Source organism: Protopterus annectens, chromosome 1.part2, assembly GCF_019279795.1.
Source record: "Protopterus annectens isolate FY-2018-M chromosome 1.part2, PAN1.0, whole genome shotgun sequence".
Lineage (NCBI taxonomy): Eukaryota > Metazoa > Chordata > Ceratodontiformes > Protopteridae > Protopterus > Protopterus annectens.
The window spans coordinates 722,322,371-722,344,726 of record NC_056727.1 but is presented as its reverse complement, the minus strand read 5'-3'; the positions used below and the strand labels follow the sequence as shown (position 1 = coordinate 722,344,726).

At 37.7% G+C, this 22,356-nt stretch overlaps 1 protein-coding gene across 1 annotated transcript in view; it reads right to left on the bottom strand.

The window, feature by feature from the left end:
* Nucleotides 1-22,356, bottom strand: part of LOC122792408 (kinesin-like protein KIF28P) — a 1,102,337-nt gene that overhangs the window by 361,659 nt on the left and 718,322 nt on the right. Inside the window, exon 14 of the mRNA XM_044060197.1 lies at nucleotides 21,442-21,589. Within this exon, the coding sequence (XP_043916132.1) occupies nucleotides 21,442-21,589 (148 nt within the window). The remainder of the gene's footprint in view (nucleotides 1-21,441; nucleotides 21,590-22,356) is intronic.

Genomic DNA, 22,356 nt, shown 5'->3' with positions numbered 1-22,356 from the left:
GACTTGCAGCTGTTGTGCTAGTGTTGTGCAAGGAGAGCATATGGTTTCAGTTGTGGGCTGTGAGAAAGGTTCTCTATAGTTGTGCTATTCTGGTTTCTGAAGGCTTTTAATATTGGTGGTAGTTTTATAGGATGGTTGACAATTGTAAAGGTGAGTGGGCAGTGGTTGGTTAGTGATAGTGACAGAATGTTTATGTTGGAGATGTTTGTTATAATCAAGTCATGTGTAGAGTGCTTGGAGTATTTGAGGATAGGTCTTGTTGGTTCTTTTATGAATTGAGGGAGACCAAGGTCTGCTAGGAAAGTACCCACGTCAAATGAAAGAGGGCCAAGGTAATTAAGACTGAAGTTACTTAGAATGATTATGTTATTTTTCGGACATTTATCAAGGATGTTAGAGAGGAGTGAGTTGAATTTACTTAGGGATAGGCTGTACCATTCAGTATTAGTTTGCCTTTGTGAGTTGGAAATTTTAGGAGAATCCAGTAAGGACTAGAGTTTGAGGAGGAGTTTCCTTGGACGATGACTTTTTTAGGTTATTTATGTAAATAATTAGAGAGCCTCTGCTTGATCATTTGCCTGGTTTCTCATCATTGACATACTTGTAGGAGCTTAGAAAGTGTTGCAAGTTGGAGAAGTTTTGTTTTTTGATCCAGGATTCTGTGACTGCTAGAATATTTGGGTTGTGCTGGTAAATAAATTCACTTATGTGGACTATCTCATTTCTGATGTTATGTGCATTGAGGAAAGCACAAGCAGTGTAGGAAGAGAGTAGCTCTGATGTTGAGGACAAGGTATTGTTGGGCCTGTGTTGGGCTCAATGTTACTCTTAAGATGGAGATTAAAGATTATGGAGGATTGTATGAATGAGGTATTTGATGTTTTCAGGCAGAGAGAAAAATATTTATGATTCTTAGTAGTCATATAGAAGAGTGATCCTGACAGTGATGAGCTGGGGAATAGATTTGATCTGATTAGTGGGGTTTGTGGTGATGGTTTGTTGGAGAGGAAGATATGGAAGTAGTGGTAATACATAGTGATGATTGTTTGTGTGTTTCATGAAGATGTTTGTTATTGGTTGTAGGAGGTGAAGGTGATGAAGAGGGAAGAAGAAGGAGGTATAACAGGCTTTGAAAAGAGAAACATTTTACTGACTGGATGTGAGTTGAGTTTGAACAGGAAGTTTTAAGTGTTAAAATTTCCAGTAATATTGTAGTACTGACTATCAGGGTAGTGAGATAGGAGGGTTAAGTGGTTTTATGGTGGTGTTTTTTTAAGAGGTGTGTCTTGATGGTGTAAGAGTGTGTAGATATCAGAGCAAATATAATGGGTGGTCTGAGGGTGGCTGAGGAAATGGTGGTGGGAGGAGAGCAAAGCAAAACACAACTCCCACTCTATTGGGAGTCAATCAGTCAAGGCCTGTGTCTAGTAATCCGCTCAAAAACGATAGCATGAGTTGTTCAGAAATGAGAGCTTGGAGAAAAGAGGCAATGCTAATAAGTGTATGACAGTAAAGCAGTATATGTTTTTCCATCCCTTGAATGGGGTAGACTCTCCCTAAAGGGACTATACCTCTTAAAATAGAAGTCTTATGAAATTAATAGTCAAGCAAAGAACTGCCAGAGAGATACCTCCTGCCACAACATAGTTATAAAAAAGAAAATGTAGAAGTGTAAGATACTAAGTACAATTGGAAGAATAAGTGGGAAATGTACTTTAATTGTTTTTCTTTTTGTTTACTTTTTCTTAAGACTTAACAGTGTCCAAGTCATCTTTAGAGACTAATGTGAAGTCCACCTTGCAGGCATCTGTGTATATATTGCTCTAACTGTTATTACATCTAGGGATTCCAACAAATATCAGATTAAACAATGCTGATCCCAGGATTGATCTTTGAGGGACCCTTGCCACAAGTTGTTGTTGGTCTGAGCTGATTCTTTGTACTGCTACCATCTGTGTTTTGCCCACTAGCCAGACATCAATCAAATGGACTTGGAAAGGGTTAAATTTACTCTTGATTAAAGCATTATGAACTGCAGTACGTGGTAATGAATCAAATGCTTTTTTCAATATCCGGAAATATAACTCTTGTTGATAAACCATAATTCATAGCTATTGGTATTTTATTTGAACATAACACTGTATCATGTTTGTCAGGGTGGATCTCCCTTTTACAAGCCATGCTGGTTAATATCAGTTAGTGATAAGCTGTTCTCAATGCCCTCTAACAAATCTATAGCACATGTTTCACAGCATTTTCCAAGTACTGCAGTGAGATTAATGGGCACATTGTTCTTTATCTATCTAATGCCCTTGTTATGTATGGTTATAAGATTAGACTTCTTACATGACATTACTTCCATGTAAGACTTTCCATTTAAGACTAATGGCATTAGACTTCTTATATGAAATATGGAATGACCATAGCGGTAGTACAGTGGTAGCATTATTGCCTCACAGCAAGAGGTTCTCCTGTTCAATTCCCGACTGGAGTGCCTTCTGTGTGGAGTCTGCATGTCCTCCCCGTGGTTGAGTGGCCTCCGAAAGACATGCGTGAATGGGCGTGCCTTCGCTGAAGGTTGGGCATCGGGCTGGCAACTCGGCACCATAAAAATCTAAAGCCAATCATTAGCAGACCAGAGTTCCGCTGTAGCAACCCCTAACCGGGAAAAGCCGAAAAGACAAACAAACTTGTAGTTCTTGTGGGGAAGGGACGGAGCAGATTAGGGAAGTATGATCAGCATATTGAATGACTGATGCAAGATGTGTAGCAGTATTAAGGTTATTAGTAAATATGGTAAAGAGAAGGGGGCCATGTATGAACCTCGGGGTACACCAGTGGATACTGGCAGTAGTGGGGAGAGATTGTTCTCCCATTTAGTAGTCTGTTTATGGTTTGAAAGATAACTGAGGAACCAAGACAGGGATGTGGTACTGAGATTGCATGAAGCAAGTTTGTGAAGAAGTTGGTGGGAGATGGTATCAAAAGCCTTTGACATGCCCAGGAAAATAGAGGAGACTAGTTCACCATTGTTCATAAGGTGAAGAATAGTATCTGTGAAAGATAATAAGGCTGTGTTTGTATTACACTGAGGTTTAAATCCGTGCTGTGTATTGGATAGAAGGTTATTAGAAGTAAGGTAGTTTAGGAGTTTTTGCTGAATGCACTTCTCTAGGATCTTGGCAATGGGTGAGAGGATAGCTATGGGCTGGTAGTTAGGGATGTCCATAGAGGGGCCTCCCTTGTGAAGGGGAATAATGTGGGCAACTTTCCAGAGGAGGGGTACATATTGTTCGGTGACAGAATGATTGATTAGTATAGAGATAGGATAGGCAATGGATGGGGCAGCTATTTTTAGGAATTCATTTAGCAGCTGATCTGCTGCCAGGCAGCAGGGTTTTAGTTTGCTTAGGAGCTTTTTAATGTAAGATGCTGGATAGTATTGAAAGAGAAGGAGTTTGAATTTCTAGAGGCAGGGGAGTGTAGGAGGATGCTGTTGGTAGTTATCAAGGAGGCAGGAGATAGAGTCGATGAAGTAGGAGTTAAACTGTGAGTTCGGGGGTCCTGATGTATTAGTAGTGGAAGGAGTGGGGGTGGAGGAATTTCCAGGATTTAGGAGGAGGTTGACTGTTTGCCAGAATTTCTGTGGGTTGTGTGAGAACTTTTGTTGGGAAGATTGGAAGCAGTGTTTTTTATCATTGCAGATTTTTGTTTCTTAGTTTGATTCCTTAGCTGCTGATAATTGGTAAGGTCATTTTTGTTTTTGGTAGATAAATATAGGGCTTTTGCTCTGTCCCTTTGTTTAATCAGTTGTTTAGCTTCACAAGAAAACCAAATTCTTTGGATTTGCAGCAAATGTTTCTGACGCGGGCAAGGCTATTTAGTATTTCAAAAAAATTGTTGTTGAAAAATTCAATAGCCTGGTCCAGGTTTAAGTTATGTAAAGGAGTCTAATCACAGTGTTTGAGTAATTGATTAAATAGATGAGGGGAGAATTGTTTTTTATTATGGATTAATTTGATGGGATGGCTAGTTTGAGCATGAATTCTTTTTCTAACTAGAAATGTAGGGGAGTGGTCACTGAGGCTGCTAGGAAGGCAACCAGCTAGGTAACTCATTCTGGTTTGTTAGTTAATATTCAGTCCAGCAGTTTAAAAGATAAGTTTCTTAATTCGGATGATAATACATCAGTTCATTAAGCTTTATGTTTACATCCAAACTGATGCATTCTGTAGTAGTAGCATTCAAAGTTGTTAAACGAACAATAACTACCACAAAGTCATTAGCTGAAGGAAGATTTGCTCTTTAATCTCTCTCTCTACTTGACTGCCATTTTTTCCACACAGACCTCTCTGAAAATGCAGGCCAAAAGTGTCACTAAATGTAAGGCCTATAATGCAATTTGAAAAAAATACTACATGTGCTAGACATCATTAACTACTCAGTCTGGTTTGAAGGCAAAACATTGTTTTTCAAATAGCCAATTCTTGATTGTTTTCCAATTACTATTCTACTCCTTTTCAAGTAAAGGTAAGTCTGTCTGGAAAACTCATCTGAAAACAGATGTTATTTCTGTTAAAGCATTCACAAAATGAAGATAGTGTCTTGTCTCTTATGTACAAAATTTTACAGGATATTGGATAGAAATCTAAGCCTATGTGCATTCCAGGGGAAGCCTTTTTAGAGCTGTGCTTTTCTTAAAATCTTGATAATGTCTTAAAAATTTAATGTATATCTGCTTCTGTCTACCAGAAATCTAAGAAACGTGATATAGACTCTGGTAACCTTATGTAATGACAACTTACTGTGATTTTGTCAATTCAAATAAAAGAAACAGAAAGTCTCTAATCATTTCAGTCAAGTTTTGAGTGTCATATTACCCTGAAAGGCCTCTGTGAAAAAGGTTACTATGCCTGCTTTTCTCCACATCTAGCAGTTTATCCTTCAAAAGTAAAGTATCTTCTTCTTGCTCTCCCTTTCCTGATCAGTTCTCACAAATCTCGCTTCATATATGTGCTTCTGAATCACTTATAACTTTTTCGGGCCATTTTTTTTTCTTTGGAGAAGTGTAATAGAGAAAAGGCCTGTTTTAGTTTTCTTAGTAAAAGACTGAGGTCTGATTTTTTTTTTCTGGGGATGTTTGAAGTTTTTTTTTTTTTCTTTTGTCTTCATCATATTGTAAACAGTACTATTTAGTCAAGATTCCACTACAAGTACCGCAACTAAAATAAATACTTCACATTGAAGCAGTTATTGCTTTATTTGTTTATTTCCCATTTGTTAACTAGGTAAGTTGCTGGTCTGATAACCTGGACAGTAACAGTACAGAGAGTTACAAAAACAGTAATCTAATAGATGGATTAGAGCACTTTCTTACAGAATTTCTAATTGCAATGATTTGTTCAAACAACAAATAAAAAAACAAATCTTCAACTAAGGCTAGTGTTACCAATTTGACACACTCAAAACAAAAAATGCCAGCGAAGGAACAGTATACAACACACTGAAAACCAATTCTGCACTTATTTATATGCTTATTATTTGCAATGATGTAATCACAGTACGTGCACATAACAGTGCACAGTATATAAGCATTCCAGTTCCATAATAGCTAGACAGTGAGGTTAAGCAAGGTGTAGGGGTGGAGGTATAGTTAAGGAGAAGCAACGGTGGTTGTAGTATTTACATTATATTGATATGAACAGCTAGGATGTCAGTGTAGCTCTAAATGTAGGGAAGTCTGGCCTAGTTTACATTTCTGTGAGTAAGCAATCCAAACAACCAATAATGAAGTATTCTTAAAGTTACATATTCAGTGCAGTTAAATAGACAACTATTCTCATTAGTAAGGAATCAACATTTAACTAGTTTAAAGAAAATAAACATTAGAAATAGCTGGCATCAAACATTGCTTATACATGTACAGCCATTCTGAAAGTCCAAATACCAATAGAATTATGATCACACAAACAATGGCATTAAAAAGGTTAATATGTAAACTTTTTTTTATTCCACAGGACAGCAAAACATGTGCAATATAGTGCATGTGTTGATGACATGCTTTAAAGTGGAAGTGGTGATAATGCAATATACATTTGGCCAGCCCCGTGGTACAGAGGAATGAAGCTCCAATTATGATCCAGGTGACCTGATATGATTAATGATGTAGTACTGAAGAATCCAGTTTGGTGGAAGAGGAATCATGAGACAGAGCCTGCTCACCTCTCTTAGGCAGGCTTGGGGACATACCACTCTCAGAGAGACTTAGGAACATACATCTCTCAGACAGGCTTGGGGACATACCTCTCTCAGGGGAGGCTTGGGGACATACCTCTCTCAGGGAAGGTTTGGGGGAATACCTCTCTCAGGGGAGGTTGGGGGCATACCTCTCTCAGGGAAGGCTTGGTGGCATACATCTCTCAGGGGAGGCTTGGGGGCATACCTCTCTCAGGGAAGGCTTGAGGAAATGTGACCTGGGATGAGTATTCTGCTTAAAATCTCTAGTATAGACTGTAATTGCATTGCAGTATCTGACACTAAGGTAGGTGGGACTCTGAAGGCAGTACCCTCACAAATGTCAGTGACAAGCCTTTGCACCAGTCTACTGCATGCCCATCCATTGGGTCTCTGTGAGTATGTGCTGTGGAATTATAGGCTGTAAAGAAAAATGCTTCATATAGCTGCACTGATGACGGCCATGCTCACCCCCATAAAACGGTAAACCTGAGATAGCATTCACAGTGGTAGAAGGATGATCAGCAGGCACTGAGAACAAGAAATACAAAATAAATAACCAAATAAGTAAACATATAAGGACCAGTGCTGGACATCTACAACTGGGCTGCCAGTTTAGAGTGGAGTAGGATGAGATATACCAAAATGGGAAGTCTGAATTTCTGGATGAGACCCTGAGGTCTGAATGCAGGAAAAATGAACATATGAATTTATACTGCCAGGTGAAGTTATTGGTTGCATTCCTTTTAGAGCAGAGATAAATAAAATGAAGTAGTCAAGTGAATGTATACCTGAACGCTCAATGCTTGAACATTGTAAAACTAATACCAGCTAAAACTTAACAGTAATGTTTTAGCATAATGTAATATACCTGTAATACCTTTCTTGACCCATGCATTTTACCATTCAGGTGTTTCCTTCAGTGGCAGAGATGTGGCAACTGTATATTTCAACAGCATACACAACAGACAGTTTGGCATTTATAAATGGCTTGTTATAAAACAGGCTGTATTTTAAACAAGGAATTAAAACTTGCATAGGCTGCATGGGACACAACTGGGCATATTTTACACCTAAACATTTAGCATCCTTATCAATTAAAGAAAATATCTTCATTTCATGTTCTTGATTTAGAAGCATTTTACTTCAGATAATCAGCGAGTCCTGTTGCACTAGTTCCTTTTTATATAATTATGACATAATGACATAATGAACATGTGCTTATTTATTGGTGTTTGTTAGAGTTCTCAAACTGTTATAAGGCATGGTGCCAATGTACTAGATGCTTGCAGTTCATTAATAAATGTATTATTTTTTGTATTCCAGTCCATTTTTGCATTGGACTTTTATTTCTAGTATTCTGCTTGGCATGTTGCTGAAGTCTGAGTCTGCATATCCTCCCCTGTGCTTGCATGGGTTTCCTCCGGGTTCTTTGGTTTTCTCCCACATTCTGAAGACATGTAGTAGGTGTATTGCACACTCTAAATGGGCCATAAGTGTGAGTGTGTGGCATGGATGAACTATCATAGTAGGGCTAGCCACCCAATGGTGTAAACCTTGGCTCAAGATGATTGTCACTGGTGAAGTGACACCTCAACCCCATGGGAAAAATGGGTTGTAGATATATGGATATCAAGGTGCCAGTTACTCAGATGTTAGAAAAATGAATATTTCTAGTGATTTTTAGCAATGCTATTGAACACAGAAGGTTAAAAAGTAATGATGTGTTTAGTGGTATTGTGAAGATTGACAATATGGATGTAAAGTTTGATTTACAAGGCTTTCTACAAGGATATGAATGATGTAGAGTCAAGAAAAATGAATACTACTTTCACTCCTTACCTTCACAAATTGTTCATACCATGCTTTTTATCAGTTTTTTGAAAAATATATGTGAAGGCTGCCAGCCTAGCCAGATAGAATTTTATAGATAATTATATCATTTGTATATATTAATGTAAGGCACAGGCTTGTTGTCTTAAATGGAAAAAAAAACTGCTGTTAGATGTGGAACTGAAAAAAATGTAACAAAAGTACACTTTGCTGGCAGAAAGCTGACCAAGTAAAGCATGTTGTGACCCTTTGATCTAAAGTCAGCTCCAGCCTGGCTAGATGAAGACATTCTTTCTATTGTTTTAACCAAGAGTTAAATTGCTAGATTTAAACATGCAAATGTATTTTATTTCTCTGCTTCCTGACCAGCTGCAAGATAACACAAGGAGATGTTAAGAATGTAAATGTAATTTCTGTTAGCATGGAAACCCAGGGAAGAAGAATGATGTAATTGAAACCAGGAATGTGATTTTAAAAACAAAGAGAATCAGAGACCATTAAGCATTTTTGTCTTGACTATCCAACTCATCAGCACTCTCTTGCTCTGTAACTAAATTTATCCTAGATTTATGTTTTCTCTTAGAAATTGCTAGAAACTAGAAAGATTAGACTGTTTTTCTGTGATGTCAGAACTGTGCTACTGAATTATTTTAAGTATTTCTCTGTGATCTCTGAACTCTTGACTAGCACTGTGTAGTAGAAAGTATTGTCTTGTGGTTTTATTATTTATTATTAAATATTTTAAAACCTTTCAACTGTGGCTGTTTTGTGTAGAGATCATTTAAGCTCTAGATTACATTCCATATTTATAGTGATTACTGTACCAAGTCACTCTAATAAGCCTTGACTGTTTAGTTATACTACCAATTGGATAATAATATTGCACAGTAATAATTGGACACCCTTTTAAGGGACTTTGAGTAGCTGATAAATATTAGTTGGGTGGTGGCAGTGATTTCTACTGTATAGTCTGGGTAAAAGGGGCACAGCTGGAGAACATGTGCCAGCCTTCCCAGGAGTGTCTGTGTGGTTGTATAAACTCTTATCTCAAAGTATGTGTGTCAGCTACTTGGGCAGGGACACGAAGCACTGGTTGGACAGAGAGGGTGCTGGAGATTTCAGCTTGCCCAGCTGGCTGAGATCCAGACCCTATAGCTGTGCCAGCGGGGAGTCTTATTGGGGACCTGGAGAGCAAGGGAGCGACCAGCCCCAAACTGACTGTGATCTCTGTGTGCTATTAAGGGAAATTGGACTTTACTGTGTGTATTGGTTATCCTTTCCTCCTATATAAGATGCCCCTCACTGGTTTTAGTGGTGAGGATTGAGGCTCCTTGATTGCTAGGCCAGGGCACAGGCATAACAGCATATTTTGTACATTGTAGGTGAAGTGATCATTTTTTTTTATTTGCATTTGTTTTCTCGGTTAGAGTACTGGTCTCCATGAACCATTTTCAGACTCAAACTGGGAGTGGTGTCTGGTTCAGTGACTTGCTCAGAGTCACACAGTTAGGAAATGGAGGCTGAGGGGATCAAACCTTGCATCACTGGATGAATTTAATATCCATGTGAATCTCACTGAATTGGATGATCACAATGTTTAGCTCTGTGGACACTTGGGACATTGTGAATGCTGATTTATCTTTACTTCTGAGTGCATTGAGTGCATTACACACTATCACTATTAGATGGGTTAAACTTTTGTTTAAAACATTTGGCAGACATCTTCCTAGCTATATTAAGCAACATTAGAATTTATATTATGAAGTAGCCATTACTGACATAAGCAAATTGATAGCAAGAAGTTATGACATTAACCATTAGTTAATTAACTTTGAGTGACAGGCATTCTTGTAACTTACTCATTTAAATTTAGACTAGATAAGACAGAATCTTTTTTTTCCAAACTTAAATACCTTGTATCTGGATAATATAATGAGAATGCTAATTCAGTTTCTCCTCAGCAAAGCAGCCAGTTTACATCTATAACTGCCTAGCTTAACCTTTTTTGCACTTCTCTGGATCTGCCTGATGACTCTACTCTCTTATCTCAAATGGTCCATTCATTCTATTAGGGATAAGAGAGAGGCCTCCTTAAAATAGGAGAGAGTCTGATGATCCATTTGTTCCTGTACTGAAATCCTAATTAGCCCACTCCTTTCCCTTCTGGTGAAAGAAATGTAGTAAGGAGTTTGCTAGTTTAAGGTCATGTGGAATAAACTACCCCATCCTTCTTTCCCACACATGCTCAACTATGACTTCCTGTAAGTCAAATGTACAATGGACATCAGCACTGAACCATCTGTTACCTCCACGAGGGAAGTAAGCCAGCAGGACAAGCTATTGCCATTCAGAACAAGGCACTGCAGGTAATTTCCCTGACAGCAAATCATACTTGATGCATATGACCTCCAGGAGTGAGAGTTACCCAGAAGGACCATCATCCAGGCAGACACTGAGCAGTAGGGTGCACTCACTCACATCCCAGCAATGGGATCTTTTTTTTCATATGGATGGCCCTAACACCTAGCCTTGGGTGTTGACATGGGCACCTTCATTACTGTAGGGACCACCTATGCCCTTCTAAGATTTTCATCATGCTTTCTGTGTATGGCCATCAAGGGCTGCCATCACCAACTTGGGTGGCCACACTCACATCATCCCTGCACTGGCTTCCTCTCTTTGACTCTATCCCTTCCTTCCATCAGAAATCCAGTCATAGAGTGCTGGCAAAGACTGGCCAGGAACAACCTCTACCCTCTCAGGATGGACATGCACATCCTCCCAGCCTGTGCCATAAAGCACCTCAGACGCTAATCAAACTAGGGTCACCTGAGTCACAGTCAGAGCTTTATCATTCTATGCTACTGGCAAGGTTAGTTTTGTATAATCTTTCCTCTTACCTTTATAGGGCTGTGTTGATTGGGATCTCATCAGAATTGCATATACACAGACTGACTGACTGACTCACTATCTGTAACACAGCAGATTAGGCCTACTTCATTGTTGTCCCACAATCATTTTCCATCCATCCCCACCCCGTGTCTCTTTTAACTTATTCTTAAATAGACACTTCCACTGACCAGTGCTTCAGGCTTACCCTTACAACCACACTGTATTAATTCACAACCTACTTATTTCTGCCTGGCAACATTTCCACCCCACTTCATTGCCCTCTTATAACTATTGTTTATCCTTGTATGTCACTGCCATTCTACTAATTCAACTAACAATATTCAGCACCCTTCCCTATCTTAGATTCAACTTATTATCAAACAGAGTATGTTCCCTCACTTTATCAGCTGCTCCATGGGAAACAATAAATGGACCTGGTCTGTCCAGGAAAACAAGCCACACAGGCTCCAACTTGTAAACCAACTCTGCTTTCCTGGAAATAATAATTGCACCTTGTCTCTTTTATCAAGTATATTGTTTCTAAATTTTCACCAAGACTTGCCAGTATATCTCCCCTAGAGTATCAACATGCAGTAATCACAGTTTCTGTTTCCTACATTGATCACACTGTAAGTTTACAAAAAATGCATACTTACCCTACATTATATAATTTTTACCTTAATTTCTCTCACAGGTTTACTTATTTTCACAGACAATATCTCTTGACAACACTTCAGCTTTTCCGCAATAACATTGACCTATGGCCCCATCCAATCTAACATGTTTAAACCAAAACCTTACAACACTTACCATGCTTACCCAAATGTTTCAGCGGTAACCCAGTATGTTATGGTTTATACATACACCTCACTAAAGCATCTACTCATTCTAACCTTACAGTTATTACTCTGTGTAGGAGACATGGAATCCAACCCTGGACTGGCCGCATCTATAGTGTTTTCTAGTGACCTGACTGTATTCTCACCATATGATAAATATGGCCCAAGAATTATACAAGTAAAAGTAAGAAGCCTTTGCAATAAAAATCTCACTGCTTAAATCATGGACTCAAAAAAAATAACACCCCCAGTGTACTTGCTGTACCAGAAACCTGGCTAATGCCATACACCCTATATAATGAAATAAATTCTTCCTACTATATAATATACAGAAAGGACCATCCCAAGAAAGAAGGAGCAAGAAGAGAACTCTGTATGATAGAAAATCTACCAGCTCTATACTCCATCAGAGGCAACTACAAACCATGTCAGGTTTCAAATCTTTGCTTGTCTCAGTTGCCTTAGCACATCATAAGCATTTACACCTAGGGTGCAGTTATTTGAACCCTCATTAAACCCCAAAACTACTACCTCTAACTCTAAACTGGTTCTGCAGTAATTGCTCTGGTGACTTTAAAATTACCTGGTCTGATGAAACTGACCAAAATCTTGGTTACTGAATTCTAACCTTGGACTTTTCCCAGCTCATTGGTGATTCAACCAAAATCATCCAAAGTAACACCCTGAGCTAGATTTTATCAAAATATCAAAATTATTTTGTAGTTAGTGGAATACTACTAATGATCACAACCAATCCACACAGTATAGAAAAGCAAGTCTTCTCCCAGCCAAGCCAACTCCATTACATTAGGAAACAGGAACAACTTACCTGGCACAGAATAAAACAAATATTATCAACTGTTAACTGTCCTAAACTACACTAAAACCTTTAATGATATTGTAAAACTCTTCAGGGACTTATTTCTAACTCTTCTACACAAAACATCCCAACATGTAAGAGAAGAATTAAGAATTTACTTCCATACATTGATAAAACTAATAAAAATCGAAGGAGGGCTAGAGATATAGCTTAACATAAACTCAAGCAAGGCACAGTCGGCTACAAAACACAACGAACTCAGGAGCGAGTACCAAAAACAATTAGGCAGGCAAAGTTACGATACTACCGCCAACTACAACAAACTAATAAAAACAACCTTACAGCTTTCTAGAGCATAGTCAATAAAGTGATGAGCAACATTAAACAAACTAAAACATAGATTTTTAAAATAAAAATCAGTAAAAATAATAAAATAAGTAAAATAAGTTTTTCAGACTATAAGCATTTTTGCTTCAATGGATTATGAAACTATTCTTTGCATATTTAACCATGCTTTTATTGGTGCTGAATACAGGGCTTTTCACAGTCTTGTAAGCCATGTTGCTAAGGTACCAGACATTTTTGTCATAAAAAATGTATTATTTGTCACATTGTAGTCTGCATTAGTGTTGGAGTTTATTTCCTATATTCCGCTTGGCTTGTTGTTGTTGATGTTTCATATAGGAACTATAGTATCGGGTCTATATAAGTTCACTGAAGCTCCAATTTCATGAATACCTATTCATCGACCACTATTCAGCAAGCTTTCTTTTATTGAACATTCAGATCAGCAAACATTTTCCCAGGGTACTGTTAGTTGGCCAGCATGTGGAAATTTGCCCTTTTCCCCACTGTAATGTGATCTCAGAGTTGGTATATATAAGTGGGAAGTGGGGGGGCACAGCCCCCCACTTTGGTGGGTTTGTTATGGGTTCCTATTATGTGATCGAAGTTTTGAAACTTTGAACATGACAATATCGAACTTGTCTGTTCAAAGTTTCAAAACTTCGAACATGGAAAAAAAAATAAAACATGCAACAGTAAACTAACTTGCAAGCAGGGGGGCAAGCCCCCATGCACCCCCCACACCCCCTGCTCTTTAAATATACCAACTCTGAGATCGCACTACAGTGCAGTAAAGGGAAATATTCCCTTTCTGCACTATAGTGCAGTCTCGGAGTTGGTATATTTAAAGAGTGGGGGGTGTGGGGGGTGCAGGGGAGCTTGCCCCCCTGCTTGCAACAGTTAGTTTACTGTTGCATATTTTATTTATTTCTTTTTTTACATGATCGAACTTCTGCAAGTTCGACTATATGGTTTCGACCATATAGGGTTCGAACTTGTTGAAGTTCGATCACGTAATAGGAACCCGTTTGTTATACCACAGTGTGTATCGCTTGGTATGTTGGCCTACCAAATTAGTTACCTGGGAAACGTTCACTGATTTCTGCATTTGATAAAAGGGAGGTATGCTGAATAGGGGTCGATGAATAGGTATTTGCGGAGTTGGAGATTCGATAAAATAATATAGAGCCATATTATCTACCAGAGGTGAGAGTTGTGCTGGTATTCTTTTCTGGTCCATGCATTTCACCCCTCAGACTTCACTCTTGAGATTAAACCTGGCTAGTTGTGAATAAATCTCTGTATACCTGTTACACTTGGTAGCTATTACAGCTATAATAACCTTGACAGCAGATCTGTTCCTATTTGTTAAAAATGTCATATGAAAGTTATAATCCCCTGGAAAGTTACAATGACAGCAAATGTTTTGTCAGTGAAAATGAGAGAAACCAAAAATCGTAATCTGATCTTCCATATCACATGTGTTACATGGCCATTTGTCTTTCCATTTTATAAACCACTTGTCATTGTGAGAGTCATATTTGTCCATGATTGGGTAACCAGACTTCTGTATCTCCATGATCACATATTGCCTAATATAAGAAAACACAAAAACATCATAAGTGCAGACAGCTGAATTTCTGGCATGTCATATGCAATGCACTGCCACAGCACCACCGTTCAGAGGGAATGGTGCTTTAACCAAGTATCTGAAAATGCTTCTATGCTCACTCTAGATATCAGATGCAATTTATAGTCATAAAGCATTCTCAAGGACATCAATGTTCAAAAGAGACAACTATGGACTAAAATGTGGGGTGTAGGGACCTTCTTGCTGGGCTACATGTATTTGTGTGTTGCATTTATGCGCTTCAGCCAGCACAATAATATGATGCCTGCAACCTGTGAAGTGGGACACTGTGTGTTTCTTGTTTATCATATTTGTCTTCTCTACTTCTGCATGCTGTCCAATCTACGGCCTGTCAAACTACTACTATAGATGTCTTCTTTAAGTTGCTACTTCTTTGCAGGATAGGTCTATAAATATATAGTCTTATCTTCTCACATCTGTTCTTACCTCCTGCTATCCTCACACCTTTCACCTGGTTACATTTATTCAAGTTTTTTGGGGTTTATAATACCAGGATTGGAACAGAACCCATTCCTAAGTCAAAGTATGATTAAAGTTTGTGAAATTAGTATTGTTTTAATCTTTGAGGTTATCCAAAAGAGCTCTTTGCAGGGGTCTATATCACATAGTCGAACTGCAATAAGTTTGAATATGTAAATGTCGAACCCGGAAGTTCGAAATATAATAACGTTGAACAATCAGAACAGTGATTTTTTTTTTCCCAGGGAAAAAAAAAATCGCTGTTCCAGTACAAAACCAAACAACACACATACACTATAAAATGTTCCTAATGTGGGGAGCTTAGCCCCCCACACCCCCCCTACTTAAATATACCAACTTCGAGATCGCACCGCAGTGAGGAAATAGCAAAGCCGTGGAACTGGCCCACCAAATTCTTTCCCTGGGAAAAAATTCGATGTTCCGCGACTTTGCTATTTTGATAGTCTGAACTTCCCAATTCGATGTTACGGCGTTCCGACATCTGTGCATTCGAACTTCTAATATAGACCCCTTTGCAGCACTCTCAATGTGCCCAGAAATGACTCCTGCAATTTATTTGGAGTTACATTTATCAGTAGCAGGTCTAAATGTGACTGTAAATTCTTTTTTATGAGACCCATTGCTCCTGCTACCACTGGAACTGTCTGGGCATCTTTCTTCCACATTGCCCTCATTTCTGCCTGCAAGTCCTGGTATTTTAGGACTTTGCATTTCTCTGTATATGTCACTGTAATCACTGGGTGTAGTAATTCAATGATCAATGCTACTTTTGTCTTCTTTTCATGGACTTCTATATCTGGTTCTCTCACATCTATTTTTTTGAACTGTTGGTAATAGGTAATCCCATGTGGTATAAGCTTCATAATTTTCTTTATTATTTTTTGAAAGGCTCATGTTTCCAATGCTTCTCAGCTAGTTTAATACTGTAATGCTTGCACAATCCCCAGTGCAACAGTCTTGCCACATTATTATGCCTTCCAGTATACAAGCCTTCTGCCATTAATGTATCATACCCAGCAACAAGATATGCGACTGATTGCAGTTCTGATTTACAGAACGTGCATTTGGCTGTTTCTCCCACATGTTCAATGAACTTTGCAAACCAACATCTATGTAGTCCACTATCCTCAGCTGTTAACATTAACATTTCATCTTTTGGTGTAAATTCACCTCTTCTTAACTATTCCTGTATCAGATCCTGATCAACATGAGGTTGTTCCAGGAGTTTTCTGTATTTAAAACTATATTTATGCCTTTTCCACACTTCTTTTACCTTTTCATTTGATCCATCTCCTTACATTCTTTCTGTTCTTTTTTTGCACATTCAGTTGCTGATTTTTGTCTACTTCTGATCTGATTTCCATTCCTGATTGACACTGGTATGCTTCTGATAAACTAAGCAGGGAAGTCATCTTAGACTGCTTTTTCTTATGTTTCAAAAGTTTCACTATGTTTGGATTTGGTGAGATCAGCAGATATGTATGCAGTCCTAAGATTGCAGATCTGTACATGTAATCAATTTTGATGAGGCCCATACCTCCTTCAGAAAAGGGAATATATAATGTTGATATACATTGATATTTTGATATCATTTGATAAGCGTGAATCATTTTTCTTGACTTCCTGTCCAACTGAACCAACACCTTTTGAGGCCAGTCGATCACCCCAAAACTATAGGTTAAATCAGGAAGAGCAAATTGGTTTATGGTTTGGGACTTGTCAGGGCTGTTGCCACTATTAATTTTAGTCTTCCAAAATATTCCTTCCTTATTGTCAACCCTTCATCAATTCCCAAACACTTATACACTCCCTCCTGCTCAAATTCCTTTATATCACTTTCCAGTCCCAGACTTATATTTTCTCAGTGCTGCAGCTTTCCTACTTTAAATGTTGCTTTTGCATATTTATCAAGACCAAATGACTTCCTTTTACCATCTGAGAAAGTTTTGACCACTTTCATTGTGCTTTCAGCTCCTCATCTGATGAACTATACAGTTTTAAATCATCCACAAAAGAAGATGAAAAGTCTTTACTCTTTGTTGTTGTCTGGAAGCCAAATTGTAACCATGACCTAATCTGTTAAGTAGACAGCTTAATGGGTTAAGGGCAAGGCAAAAGAGCAGTGGTGACAAAGAGACCCCTAGAATATCCCCCTTTCAGTTTTTATACCTGGGACAATAATTTGTCCTTTATCATGGCTTAGCTGCAAACTGGTTTGCCACTATTTCATGGTCAGTGTAATGTAATTGATTAATGTAGGGTGTTTCTTATACATTTGTAAGCATTCCTTTATCCATGAATGTGGGATGTTGTCAAATGCTTTTTTGTAATGTATTTATACCATACTTAGATTCTTCCCCTTTTTTACAATTCTTCATTATGACTTTATATAACAACAAATGATCCTTTGTTCCATATGACTTTCTTTTGTTACCCTTTTGTTCAATTGCCATAAATGAATTATTTTATAAATGATTATAAACCCAGTCAGCACCAATTCCAGTATATAGTTTATACATCATCAGAAGGAAAGTTATTGGTCTATGGTCTTTAAGATAGCTTGCAGGTTCACTGGTAAAGAGAAGTATAATTTTTCCTGTTAATCAGGTTGGTGTCTGTTTGAGGTGGATATATATTACTCAGGGCTATATCTTCAGGTAAAGATGTCTATATTTTAGCCTGTAGTTAAGTATTGCATCTGGGCCTCAGGTTTTCATGTTAGGAGCTTTTCTTAATTTTGTTTCAATTTCTCTGGCTGTTACTTCATCCCATTTGATATCCTGCATATTTGAACTTCTTGTTTGTTCTTTTACTTTTTTTATCTATTCAGCATCTTTGTTATGTTCCACATGGTCTTCATATATATTTCTCCAAAATGTATCTATTCCTTCCTTTTGATGGTGTTTCTATTCCTTTTAATTTGTCTCCCAATTGTCTATAAAACATTTTGGGTCATAAATGAAGTGCTTATTTTGTACTTTTACTTTATATTTATATGTATTTTTTCTAAGTTTCTTTTTCTGCCTATGCTGATATCTTTAGTTTATTGCTTACAATAGTGTATAATAGATCCTGGTCTGTTAAATACTGTGTATTGTTTTTATCACGTCTATCTTTCTAAGTATTTTTGTTGATCTGTTCCCTCTTCTATACTCTTTCTAATAGTGGCACTTCTTGTCTTAATTGCTTTACAGTTTGACTTCCATGATGGCATTTGATTTTCCCTTCCTTTCCCTTATTGCCTGTATTTTTTGGTCAGACTTTATATGTTAGTAACCTAACTGCACAGTAATATATCCTATTCACTTCTCTTAAATCACATGAATTTTTGTTAATAGTTCTGATTACTGTATTTGTCTGTTTTATCAGACTTCTAACATTGTGGGTCTTATTGACTTTCTATAATACATTTCTTTCATCTATCTCAATATGTCTATCCATCTCTATTAAATCAAGCAACTCTTTCTTTAAATCTTTTTCTTCTAAACTAAGGGCACATCCTTTATTCTCCATTTCCTGTGGCCATTCTACAGAAAGTTCTAGGACATCTTCCTGTGACATATTCTCTTCAGCTGCATCCTGCATCATGAATTGCTCTTTTATATGAGAATTCACTGGCCTATCACTTCACAGCATTGACTGTGTCAGAGATGCCACTGTTTTCTGCTCCTTCCCTTGCTGTCCAACTGAACTTTTGTACTAGTTTTCTATTGAAGGATCCAGAGTGTCTTCATGTGGCAACTGATCAGATACTTCCAGGTCTACCTGTTTCTTCTTACATTACTAGAGTTGGATTGTCTACACTAAATCCTTTACTTCACAGGTAATCCATACTTTCAGTTTCTAATTCTTAAACTCTTCCATTACTAAGTCTCTTTTCTTCTTCCCCCTTTGTTTTCTTATTTTTTGTATTGTAAAGTTTTCTATATCTGCATGCCTTTGCCTGTATTTCTCTTCAAATATCTTTGGTGCTGCTTTTTTGTATTGATTAGTTTGGCTTTCACCTTTGCATATATATTGTACCGTACCAGATCTATCATTCCTTGCCATGTCCATGTTTCATTTTTATAACTTTCAAAAATCTCTGTTTTGTTCCTTATTTTAACTTATATAGCTACCACCCCTCTATTGAATGGAACAAACTTCCCCATGAAATTCGAACATACACACATTCCAAACAATTTAAACTAACTCTAAAAGAATATTTCAAAGGGCAATGGATCTGCCAATGCTCAAACCCACCTTGATAACTCTCTGCTACACTCTACTAAACTAAGTATTCCTCTCTCTCTTATACGTTACTGTATCCTGTATGATTCGATTGCAAAAAACCACTTTACTCCTATGTTGCTTTTTTATATTAACTACTACTTTTAAAAATGCTGTGGATGTAATCTAGCTGTTCTGCCATTTTCTACATATATAATATTTGTATGATGACTAAATGTAATCTGTACACTCTTATAAATGCTCTTGTAGTCATCTAGCTGATTGCCTTATTCCACTTATATAATATCTGTAATAATGACTAAATGTGATATGTATTTACTGGAGCTTTTCTCCCTGGGCCTCTGCTGAAAAAGGGCTTCGGCTCAGTCAGACATTCCTGGTTAACAAATGTAAAATAAAATAAAATAAGTAAATAAATAAATTATTTTTTTCATACTTCCTCAGTTGCTTCTTTTTCCAAATGTCCCAAGGTTTCTTGGTCTATATGTTTTTCATGAATCTGTTGTATTAATTAGCACAGATTCACATTTTAAGCTTTTGACAGTTTTTCTTGTGCAAGTTTTTTTTTCTTTCTTCTAATTTCTCTTTAAATTTTTTTGAACATCTTCTATCCAGAAATACTGGGCTTTTTGCATAATAGTTACAATACATAACTTCTTTCTTATCCTTAGTAGTCCATGTTATCATCTTTAAGGCTCTTTTTGGCCTGTCAGTTTTTGTGGACTACTACTTCCTTCTACAATAGGGTTGGTATGGTCTATGTTTTTGTGTGTGTGTGTGTGTGTGTGTGTGTGTGTGTGTGTGTGTGTGTGTGTGTGTCTTCATGTACATATGTAATTATATGTGTATGCGGGGGCTGTATCTGGGGCTTCTGTCAGTTCTTCACCTCAGAAGAGTACTTTTAGGATCAGGTACCCCACCCAAAGATATGTTTCAGTTGAAGGCATCCCTTGGAGAAGGCTGTGTTGATGTGCCTGAACAATCATAACACAGAGACTGTCAGGCAGTTGAGCAGCAGTCCCCATGCTTTGCCCTTCTGTTTGTATCTTCCTTGTACATGAAGAATGGCATCAATATATCACACACACACACACACACATACACACACACACACACACACACACACACACACACACACACACACACACACACACACACACACACACACAAACACACACACATACATACATAAACACTTTCTAGCATGTCCATATAAGATATACACTATCCCTCTAGAAATGCTAGTGACAGGAGACATGACTTCCATATGGTAGTGATTTTTCAGTAAACTCATGTCCTCTGTCTCTGTCTCTCTCCCCACCCTCCCTCTCTTTTACACAGCAAATTATGGCAGTCTATCTGAACACATTCACTCTCTTCAGGCCAGTCCTCATAATACCTCACTTCTACCCCTAAACTAATTTCACCAATGTTGCAGTCTGAGGTCATCCCCCTGTCTCACAAGGACAGCTGCAGACACAGACTTGCTGTCAGGAACAGACAGAGAGAGAGATATACATACAGAGAAAGACAGATATATAGAGAAGCACAAACATGCCATCTAGTTATGCAAGTGGTACTCTGGTCTTCACCAAGGATTAGCATATTCGATACTTGATACTTACTTTTCATTCTGGTGACAGAGAGTAGAGCATTATGTGCTAATTTTTTCCCTCCCTGACTATTTTTGTAGCAAACAAAAGCCTGTTCCTCAACACGTGTTGCAGTTGTACAAATACGAATATAAACACAATGTTAAGAGCATATGCGTTTTCTCTTTGTGTAGAAGCAGACGTAACTAGATGTGAAGTTTCTATCTCTGGTATTATGCACACTGCACTGTCATTAGCACCAAGCTGGAATTGTCAGGTGGTATGTGTGACACAGGACTCTGTTATGCAATGTTGAATGGACTGGAATATGAGTGCCATTGTATTTAAATGTTTGCACTCATTATGTCATTTTATTCCTCTTCATTTATGACTAGAGCAAACCAACATCTTTTAATCCCACGTATGCATGATTGGATGATAAATGATATACACATAGCTTAACACAGTCCTACTTCACCTATACTAGTTCTCACAGAAACATGTGTAGTTCACACCAGTATTTACCCATTTTTTCTATACCAAATCCTTCTGCTGTTGCCATCTCAGACTGGAAGAAGTCATAATCAAAATGGGCTAAGTCAATATCTGCAAGTCGCTCACATGGGAAACCAGTATAAAGGTATGTACTATTTGATCCAAAAATGATTCGATCCTGAAAAAGAGAATTAAAAAAATACATCAAAAGCAAACACATCTGATAAACTACAGATCAGAAACAGAACGACAGAGGTATGCCCAGAATCTGCATTATAATTTTTTTCCAAACATCTTTATTACATTTACACATATGACAAAGGCAATCTTACATTTATATTAAATGAAAAACATACAAAATGATTTCACTTCAGTTGCAAACAGTCTACATCACAGACACCATTGAAACACCTGTAGTTGTAAACATTATACATCACTTATAAACCCTCCAGTCATTGTCAGTTATGCATTATATAGTCAATTCAAATCCTGCCTCTTAAACCTTGACAATTCCCATTTTTTTCCTTTGTAGTTTGTTCCTTCCCTTTTCTAAAGATCCCAGTTGCAGTTGTTTTATCTCTGTTACTATATTCACTACTTCTAGTAAACTTGGTCTAGACTTTGATTTCCATTTTCTAGTAATTGCTTTTTTGGCAGCCACCATAATTAGACTCAGCAAGGAGAATCTGTATTATTATTATTATAATTATATACCACATTCTGCACTAATAGGAAACCAAGCGCAACTGTGCAGTTTTTGCCAAAACCTCAGACAAAAGAAATACATTATAGTCAGGTAGGTAAATTTCCAGAACAATGAGAAAATAAATTATTGGCACAGCAGCATGTCTTTGAATCACACTGTACCTAACAATAATGCTATCAGGCCTGGTAGTGGTAGTGTTCTCCCTAGTGGCCCATCGCTTTGGAAAAAAGCACCACCAA